This window comes from Aptenodytes patagonicus, chromosome 11 (genome assembly GCF_965638725.1).
Source record: "Aptenodytes patagonicus chromosome 11, bAptPat1.pri.cur, whole genome shotgun sequence".
NCBI classification, from domain to species: Eukaryota; Metazoa; Chordata; class Aves; order Sphenisciformes; family Spheniscidae; genus Aptenodytes; species Aptenodytes patagonicus.
The window spans coordinates 21,542,864-21,552,990 of NC_134959.1; the positions used below are offsets into that span (position 1 = coordinate 21,542,864).

Below are 10,127 nucleotides of genomic sequence, written 5' to 3' on the forward strand. Positions count from 1 at the left end.
AAATTCTTAAATTATTTTGGGTTTAAGAAATAATTTTAACATGACAACCTTCATGGGTGCCATAAATAGGCCGTGCTCGCTGACCAGTGCCCGAATCCAGCACCTGCCATCCACTGGGGCCGCACGTCATCACCCCCATCCCAGCAAGAGGCGGGTTTGGAAAAGGAAGCGCTGGGACAACAGCCTTTCCCTGCAGAGGCCACCAGATTGAGGCAAAGGTTCATTTATTTCTAGGAAAGCTGGCAGGCGCGTCCCGGTTGGCGTTTACTTGTGCATCGGCCAAGCCCTGGCCGGCAGTGGCGTCCCTGCCCTGCATGCAAAGGAGGGCTCTCAAAGGCAGCGCTCGAGCAGAGATCATGCGACTCCGAATGTGACAACCGCCTTTTTATCTTTTTTTTTGTTTTTACCAAGTTTTTCTGGCAGCTCTGTCAATGTGCCATTATACTTGCGGATAACGAGGCGGCAATCGCGTGTGGCATATTAAAGAGGGTTTTTTTTTCCCCTTTGTGGAACCGTTTTGGGCGAGCGCAGGTCTCGGTGCCAGCCTTGCAGCGGGTCTCCCCTCCTGGGTGCTGGTCTGGATACCGGAGCATAAAGGCAAAGCACAGGCATGAACTCAGACAGGGTGTTGCTCAAGCCCAGCAAATGCTGCTGCCCTCCCAGGGAAAATCCCCAGCTCCCCTCCCAGCAGCGCCAAGCATTGCTCTGCTGGGCTCTGCAAACCCGACCGAGCAAAACGGGGGAAAAAAACACCCTCAGAGACCTTTATAGGCTGGTAAAATTGTAAATAGATGAAAATTCCAACTTCTCGCTAAATACGTATGATCTGGGCTATAAATACTATTTTGCATCTCTAATTATGGCACTGGGTTTGGTGTGTCTGCAACACGGTTGAATTACGCTGCCTGTTACAGCTGCCACTTTGAGTTTGCTGGCTCTGAAACCCTTAAAATCGAAATCATGACTTTTAGTACTCCTTTCCTGTCGTTGGAAAGGCCTGTCGTCTGTATTGTATGTACAGCATCTAGTCCCGAGTTGGGCGACTGCCCCGCTCACGTCGCAGCCGTCCAGCTGCGCTTGGGACAGGGCTCCTTCCCTTTCCCCCCTCTATGGGGGGGGGGGGGGGGAAATCCCGTATAACCCTCGCTGAGCCCCTGGGTATCGCTGCTGCACGGCCGGGGCTGCTGTACGGCCGGGGTCGATGTGGTTGTACTCAAGGGGTGACTCGGCTGTGTCATCGGGGCAGGGGTCTCGACACCCAGCAAGAGATCATCGCCGCCCTCCTTCCTGCGCGACCCCAGATCTGTTCTGCACGAGCTGAGCAAGGCCATGCCCTATGACCAGTGTTTACTCTTTTCTAGCTCCTGGGGGAATAGAAATATATATATATATCAATCATATCATATCATACTGTACTATACTATATTGGAGTTGGACTCGATGATCCATATGGGTCCCTTCCAACTTGAGATATTCTATGATTCTATGAGCATAATTTACTATAATATTATATAAAATATATATTAATGGGGGGGATGGGAGAGGAGAGGAGAGGAGAGGAGAGGAGAGATATAATCAAAACACGCTTGGCCCTGGTTGCTGGCTTTCTAGGCAGGTTGCACAGAGAAGCTGGCAGCGGCAGCACAACAGGTTACAAGGATCGTCACCCACCCAAGGAGCTGTTTCTTGGCAAAGACTTCAAACCGAACCGAAAATTCACGATGCCCTTGTCTGCCTGGCAGGGGATCCTCCTGCTTGGTCTCCCCTGGTGAGACGCTAAACCCTGAGGAGCACTTAGATACCGAGCTTGGGAAAACATTGGCAAAAATAACCATCCCCAGCCCTCGAGGAGGGGATAATATGGCTGGAGGGAGTGGGGAGGGATGAGCAATTGCACCCAAATGCCTAAATACTTCTTAAAATGAAGACCAAGCCTCTCTGAGCAGCAGCAAACCAGCTTTGCTGTCTGCAGGGGCTTTTCTCCTTCCCCATCCCGGCTTTGCTGCCCGAGCTGGAGCAGCGTTTCTTCCCCCCATCCCATGCACATCCCTGGGCTGGGCTGGGAGATGCCTTCGGATGGGGATGGGAAGAGGCGCTGCGCCGGATCCTGCCTCCCCCGAGAGCAGCTACCGCTGCTCTCGGGGGAGGCAGGATCCGGCGCAGCGACTGCGTGAATCATTCCCGGGATAGACAACCACGATCTCTGGATCTCAGGCCTATGAAGACATCAAGGAAAATATCACATCCTTTTATTTCACACCTTTATACCGAGGGGGGTTGGCGTTTTCTTCGCAAGCTCGGGCAAGTGTCTACTCGACATCCCAGGGGATTACTCATCCCCTCTACTCTTGGCTTCTAATTAGCAACTAAAGGGGAATAGAATAATTAAATATGCCCAAGGTAACGATACTTGGAAACTTCAGGTCACGTTTCAGCTGGGGGAGGCGGCGAGTAGTTGGAGCAGGTGAGTTTGAAGTCTGTGGGAACCTGAAAGACGCAAAAGGGAAGGGAAGATGTAGGGAGGGGGGGGAAAAAAAACAAACAAACAAAGAAAAAGAAGAAAATCCAAATTGCACACTGGGAAAGCATTAGATCTGTGAGTTAAAAAGATGCCTAGAGTTCAGGTGATGCTTAAAGCCCGTCTGTGCAGGTGCCAGCAGTGCTGGGCAAGGTGGGGGACACCTGGGGGCCCCCTTTTCCGGGAGGGTCTGCAGGAATGCGGGGCAGCCCCTGACCCATCGGTACTCCGCTCTCGCGGGTGGGGGACAAGGTAAATTCGAGCCCTTTTATTTCCCAGCCAAAGCTTGGTCGGTCCTCACCTCCTTCCTCCCCTTGGGGGCTGCAGTTCTGCCCTCGTTAGACCTCGAAGTAATTCCCATTAACATTTATGAGAATTTCATGATCAAAAGAGGAATCAGCCCTTTCACCTTCCAGACATGCCCGAACACACATCGCCCGGCCCCAAAACCCCTTACCGCCGGGCAGGAGCTCCCGCCTTGTGCCGGGGTCCCTCGGGATGCACACCCCAAAACTGGCGGGGAGTTTGCGGGGTCAGGCTCACCCTCCCGGACCCAATTGCACAGCATCAGTTCAGCATTTCTTCCTTTCCCTTCCCACTAAGGATAAATAATTAGCAAATCACCACCCTCTCCGCACTGTTTTTTCAAGGGGAAGGTAATATTGATAGCTCATTTCCAGATAAGAAGTACGGAATAAATTTCAAACCCTTGCCTGGAGCTATAGGACGAGCCAGCGGCTGAGCCGGGCTCAGAAACCCGGCCTTGGGAGTCCCAGCCCCAGCACAGCTGGCTGGGTTGCAAGGCGGCTCCCGAACAGCCCACATCAAAGCGTGCTGCAGGGTTGTGAAAGCGTTGCAGTATTGCACGCGGTGCAATTCCTGCTTAATGAAAATCTGCTCATCCCCTTCCCGCTGCGAGCGGGCCCTCGACGAAGGCGTGTTTCTATTGCTACAGACGCGATCATGGGCCAGCGAAGCCCACCAAGGAGGGCATGGAGACACGCCGTGTCTTTGCCGATAGCTGAGCATCCGGAGGAGCACCAGCTGGGATGCAACTGAGGGGCACGCAGGGGTTTGGCAGGGAAGCGGGCAGCTCCTGGGGAAGGAGCGAGGAGGGAAAGCAGACGACGGGCTTAGCTCATGTCTGCCGCTGAGACCAGAACAAGTCTTTGCTCACTGTTTTCGGGGGAAAAAAAAGAAGCTTCCACAGCCTGAGGTCACCCCACCGATCCGGTTTCACTCCCAAATGGTTTCCAAGGCTTTGCCTATGCACATGGGGAGCGGTTGGGAATGGCTTCCCAGGGCAGGCGAGGGGTGATTCATCCTCTTCCTCCTCTGCCAAAGAGCTGGCAAGCGCTGGCAAAACAAAACGATGTCAGCACCTATTTTCCGTGTTTTAAACACTTGTTTATCATCAGCAAATAATAACCTGAGATACTCGTCAAATAAAAGCCAAGGCTGCTTTCTAAGCAACGATCGGTCCCATGGCTTCCTACGGGGTTTCAGCATTTCGAGTGCGCCCTGTGTTTGCTGTGTGCTAGGAGGGACGCATAAGCCCCCTTATTTTCTCTATTTCGGTTTAAAAGGCTGGTCCCAGGTGGGTTATGGTTCCTTGCACCCCTGGCTCTCCTGCCTAGGGCCCAGCACAAACAGGCAGCTGGAGCAGGCAGAGCTGAGCTGCCCTCGCTGCTGCCGCAGCGTCGGGGGCACCCCTGGGTGCTCTGCACAGCCGGGGTGCCACGGGCCACCAGCTCCCTGCCCAGCAAGCAGCAGGCAACGGTGAGGGGCAGGGTCTCTGTCCTGTGCCCACACTGGTTTCGCAGCTCCCTGGCATCCCTGTCTGTGGGCTGTACCGATTTGAGCCATGGGGCTTTGCCAGCAGAAGGATGGATCACCAAACCTGGCACTGCTCGGGAGGGGATGACGAGCCCGGAGAGAGTGCTTTGGGGAGACACATGCCCTCGGAGAGGGAAGAGAGGGACCTGTAGCTGTCTGCAGGGTCCCCTGAAGGTGACATGCTGGGGTGGCTGCAGAAAATCATGGGCAACCGGAGGCAGAAGCAGGTTCATCACGTGCCGCGGCATGACCGTGGATGACTGGAGCCGCACATCCTTCAGCAGGGAGTCAGGGCAGACCTGTGCCAGGTCACCTCCTCGGGAGCCGGCTGCTGCCCCTTCCTCCTCGCCTGCCTGGCACCGGCACTGAGTCACTGCCAGCCGCCGGCACCAGCCCCGGCACCGCAATTAGCTCTAGTCACCCCAGGTGTCACAGGCGCATGTCGCAGGGATGGGTGCCTCCACCGCATATTCCTGACGGTTGTCAGTCTCCTTCGCCCCTTTCCGGGGAGCCCCATCCCTGCCGTGCCCTGCAGAGCCATTACCCTGGCTCAGCCATCACTATCCCACCGGCGAGCGTCATCTCTGGCTCTGCCTGGAGCGCCGGCGGAGCATCCCACTGACTCACCCGTGTTAATTTGCCCGGCAATCTCGGGGTGATTGCCATGGATATGCCTGGGGACAGAGCCAGGAGTCCCACGCAGGAGACAGGGCCGCCAAGGGGTACAGCTCTGGCATGGCAAGGGCTGGCGAATAATCACCGTGCAGGGATCCTGCCAGTTTTGCTCGGCTCTGGGGAGCAGCATCAGGCTTATTTAAATGATGGGGAACCCCCAGGCTCTCCCAGCAAATGGAGGGCAGGGGCCAGAGGCAAACTGAGGCTTGCAGGGCCTTGTAACAGGGGGTATTTAAGCAGCAGGAAGGTCTGCCCGAGGTCCTGGCTCTACAGCTCATCAGTTACAGGCTGCTCCTGGACGTGGCCCGGCTGATGTGTATCTGATTGACAACCCATTGCTTCAGCCCTATCCTAAATTAATTACAGAACAGACCAGGAGCAACACAAGACCTCCCAGAGCCCTGACCCCCAGTCCTGCATCACCTGGAAGACGCTTTTTTGTACCCCCAGGGACTGTCCCCCCGGGGTCTCTGTCCTGTGCCCGGGGCTTTTCCTCCGCCCCGTCCTTGCGTGGCAGGGATTGCACAGCGCAGCCGACGTTGTTCTGTTCCCCCAGCATCAGCTTCACCTTCCTCCCCACCCAGGCTGGAGGAGAGGGACCATTTTGGAGGGGCTGCCTGTCCCCGCATCCCTGGGCCAACACCAGCCAGGGATGGGGACAATCTGCCAACACCACGGCTTTGCCTGGGTGGCCAAGGGTGCCAGGTGGCGCGGGAGGACAGAGCGGATGCCGTGGCAGCATTGCTGTTCCCCATGCATCCATCGTGACACGGCTGCAAGCATTTCCAGGGGAATATTCCTGCACTGCGGGAGTGCTCAGCTGGTTATCTCAGGAGCAGAGCACGTGTGGGACCCCAAGGAGATGTCCCCCTTCTGCCATGACTCCCACAGCGTGGGGGGCCGGAGCCGGGGCCGGCGGGTGGCCACTCACACGTGTGTTCCCCGGCACGTTTGTGTTTCCCTGCTCCCGCGGGAGCGACTGATGCCCTTGGCATGCGCCTGGTCCCTGGCACCGTCCCTGCCATCATGCCCCGTTGCATCAGCAGCAGCGTGACGCTCACACAACCGCAGGGCTGGCACGCTGGGGCACCGATGAGCCACTGCCAGGGCGGCAGGGGCAAGGAAGGGGCCCGTTGGCTCTGCCTTCCTCAGACTTTTACGTACTGATTTCCCACCCTGGCCTGGCTGGGCTGGAGGAGACGCCAAGTCGGGGCGCTGGCACTGCTCCCCACCAGGTCACCCAACAAGTTTCCAACATGCCCAGACAGCTGGGTGGTAAAAATACTCCCTGGGTCGCTGTTTCGGCTGGATTAGCATCACCTCCAACAAACCGCCTTAGCCAGGCACCGCAGACAAAAGCCCAGCCGGGATAAAACCCCAAAGCAAAGGAGTTTTGGAGTGTGGGGCAGCTGGGATGGGGTACCGCCAACACTGGGGAGCACGCAAAAACCCAAGGGGTGAGGAGGAAGGATGCTCCATGGCTAGCAATGCCTCCTGGCCATGGGGCAGTCCCTCCCTGCACCCAAAATCTCAGAAAGTATCATTTTTTTCACGCCTTCCACCCCGAACCCTCGCTGCTCTTTCGAGTGGGTGGGTAAAACCTGCCGGAGGAGTTGACCAGGGTGATGGCAGATCGCCCGCCACCCTCCTCCCCTGCACGCCCGGCTAATGGCGCGCGGAAATTAATTCAGACGAGTGGGACGGAGTACCCCAGCCAGGAAGGAGACGGGGCGCCTGAGGTGCCATGCGCGGCGCCGAGGGGACGTGGGCGCTGCCGTCCCGGGGCGCTGGGAGGGCACGGCAGGCTCCGGCCGGGCCAGTCCAGCTTGTTGCTGCTCCTGCTCGCGGGGAGGGTGTCAGAGTCGTGGAATGGGGTCTGGGGCAGGGACCGCATCCCCATCACCCCACCGTGCCAGCTCCCCGTCACCCTGCTGTGCCAGGTCCCCATCACCCCTCTGTGCTGGCTCTGGGAGGAGGGGGCTGAGAGCTCCCTGCGGTGGTGGCAGCCCCGGGATCAATGCACCCCCTGAGACATCTTGGGGCTCAGCAGCTTGATTTTGGGAAAGGACAGGGCTGTGGGGGGCCTCACTGGGTGCACCCCCTCGGCCCCCAGCCCCTGGGAGCAGAGCAGGGCTCCCAAGGCAGGTGCCACCCGTCTGATGAGAGCTGGCCGTTCTCTGCAACCCCCAACATCTCAGCAGGGAGCGGCAGCCACCCAGGCAGCCCCCCCCTGCTACCCCTGGCACCCCGGGGAGGGGGGACGTGGGAGCCCCAGGTCCTGCCCGGCCGCCCGGGGAGTGAATCAGCAGTGCCCGGGGCAGGTGCCTGGCTGAGCCGTGCGCAGGCTGCGAGGGGCGGAGGTTTTGCACTCGCTCTCACCCAGCCAAGGATAAATAGGAGGCGGCTGCGAGTCCTGCCAAAGCCTCTCTTCCCATCGCCCAACGCGTCTGTCAGCCGGCACCCAGCCCAGGCAGACATGGACTCCCAGGACTGCCCTTGCGCCACGGGTAAGCTAGCGCTTCCCTCCGCCTCGGCCCCAGGGGGCTGCGGGAGCCGGACCATCCCAGCGGGACCACCGACGCTCCCACCCGCTGGCCTCCTCCGCTGTCCCTGATGCTCTCATCTTGGCCAGGCCGACTCTCACCTTGGCCGGGCTGGCTGCTGAAATCCTTTCCCAGCGTTGGGGTGTCACACCTGGAGCATGTCATGGGGAAGCGGCCGGGAATGCCGTGACCTCCCCGCCGAGCGAGGCTGAAGCATAAGCCCCGGCCGGCGCTGCCGGAGAGCGGATGCTCGGGGGGGCAGCAATGCTCTCCCTGTGGCCCTCGCCCCGGAGCATCCCTGCTGATCCCCAGGGATGTGGGGATCCCCTCCCACCGCCTCCTCTCACCCCTTCTTCTCCTTTTCTCTGTGTTTTAGGTGGCACCTGCACCTGCGGGGACAACTGCAAATGCAAAAACTGCAAATGCACATCGTGCAAAAAAGGTAAGGGGGGTCCCCGAGCCCCACAGGGGGGGCAGAAACACTCGTGGGGGGTTTCACCACACATCCCTGGACACACTGAATCAAATCAGGCTCAGCATTGCCAGAGTTGAGTTTATTCCTCCTGGATTTTTTTGCCCCCAAAGGAGCACAGGGTGAATTCCCCCCTCCCCACCAGGCAATACAAGCCACCCGCTATAACCCAAAACTCAGCGTACCCCTCGCTGGCGCCTCAGGCTCAGCGCAAGGGGATGCCCCGGGAGGAAACCGGCACCGGGATTTCTTCCGGCTGCTCCTGATGCCGTCAACCCCGGGCAGAGCCGTGTGCGGGAGGGTTTGCACAGAGAGGGGCTGGGGGGGCCCTGGTGAGCCCCTGGGGGTCCCGCACCCTCCCGCTGCCTCCCCAGTGCCGGCCCTGGATGCAAAAACACCCTGGGAGACACTGCCGGGGATGGGGATGCTGCTAAAAGGGGAGGACAGAGCAGTCGGTGGGAGGTCTCCAAGCCAGCCATCCCCCACGGGACCCCCCCAAACCCACCCCGAGACCCCCCCGGGAGCGTCCCTGACTTATTTTTCTCCCCCCCCTCCGCAGGCTGCTGCTCCTGCTGCCCGGCAGGATGTGCCAAGTGTGCACAGGGCTGCGTCTGCAAGGGGCCCCCCTCCGCCAAGTGCAGCTGCTGCAAATAGGGACCCCCGGCTGCACATCTGGGGGTGCTGCACATCTGGGGGGCCGAAGAAGAATAACCTTATTGTGTATGTTAGGGGTTTTTTTATATGTGTTCAGATATCTTTAGTGTTTGCCACTTGTGACGTGTAATAAGCTACCTAAATAAAGAGATGTGTATATAAAGGTCTATAAGGATCCTGGCACTTCTGTTGGACGGGGTGGTTTCCCTGGGGAGCGGGAGGGCAGTGTGTTTGGGGGGTCACGGCAAAGAGCCCGCGTCTTATTTTTGCTCCTTTCTTCCAGTCCTGGCTCTGCCCTCCCTACCAACAGCTCTGACTCTTGTTTTAACACTTTCCCTGCAAAACAAGGTAATTTATAGGGATTTTTTTTCCCTGCCCTGTTGTTACCCAAGGGCAAATCCCATGCTCTCTCCCCCACCAGAAATCCTCGGGGCTAATGAGCAGCTCGTTCTTACAAGCCTTCACCGACAGTGTAATAACCACTGCAGCCCTGCCCATTTCCAGGGGTAACGTTTCCACGGCAGGTGGGGCAGCGGTGAAACAGGTTTACTTTTCCTCCTGGCAGTTTAGTTGAACTGGCTGGAAGAACCACCCTGCTTATCCCCCTGCCACCTCTGCCAGCCCGGCAGGGCGCTTCTGCGGGGAGCCCCAGGTGACCTGGATGCCCGCGATGGGATGCGATGCCCACGCCAAGGTGCCATGCCCACAATGGGGTGTGATGCCCACAACGGGATGCAGTGCCCACGATGCGGTGCGATGCCCATGATGGGGTGCAATACCTGCGACGGGATGTGATGCCCGTGACGGGGTGCAATGCCCACGTCGGGGTGCAAAGCCCACGATGGGATGCGATGCCCATGCTGGGGTATGATGTCCGCAACGGGATGTGATGCCCATGCCAGGGTGCAATGCCCACAATGGGATGTGATGCCTGCGATGGGTTACGATGCCGATGCCAGGGTGCAACACCCGCAGTGGGGTGCGATGCCCACAATGGGGTGCAATGCCCGTGCCAGGGTGCAACACCCACAATGGGATGGGATGCTCACGATGGGATGGGATGCCCGTGCCAGGGTGCAATGCCCGTGATGTGCTGTGATGCCCGTGCCAGGGTGCAATGCCCGTGATGTGCTGCGATGCCCGTGCCAGGGTGCAATGCCTGCGATGGGCTGTGATGCCCGTGCCAGGATAAAATGCCCACAATGGGATGTGATGCCTGTGATGGGCTGCGATGCCCATGCCAGGGTGCAATGCCCACAACGGGATGTGATGCCCATGCTGGGGTGTGATGCTCGCCCTGCCCAAGCGCAGCCACGCCACTGCCAGGACGCTGCACCCCAGGTGCCACGTGGCACCGTGCTGCTTCCCAGGACACACAAAGGGTCCTGGCTGTCCCCGCACTCCCCAAATGCAGCCTTTTGTGGCCTCT

General features: G+C 58.8%; 1 protein-coding gene across 1 annotated transcript; it reads left to right on the forward strand.

Annotated features, from left to right (window-relative positions):
* Window positions 1-7,434: 7,434 nt before the first annotated feature.
* LOC143165729 (metallothionein-1) lies at window positions 7,435-8,870 on the forward strand. The gene is made up of 3 exons (XM_076349390.1): window positions 7,435-7,536; window positions 7,949-8,014; window positions 8,604-8,870. Exons 1-3 carry the CDS (start codon window positions 7,506-7,508, stop codon window positions 8,696-8,698), a joined length of 192 nt encoding a protein of 63 aa, XP_076205505.1. The 5' UTR covers window positions 7,435-7,505; the 3' UTR covers window positions 8,699-8,870.
* Window positions 8,871-10,127: the final 1,257 nt, after the last annotated feature.

Coding starts and splice junctions, on each gene's coding strand:
- LOC143165729 (XM_076349390.1), top strand. CDS start 7,506: ATGGACTCCCAGGACTGCCCTTGCGCCACGG. Junction 7,537..7,948: donor GGACTGCCCTTGCGCCACGG/GTAAGCTAGCGC, acceptor TCTGTGTTTTAG/GTGGCACCTGCACCTGCGGG. Junction 8,015..8,603: donor ATGCACATCGTGCAAAAAAG/GTAAGGGGGGTC, acceptor CCCCCTCCGCAG/GCTGCTGCTCCTGCTGCCCG.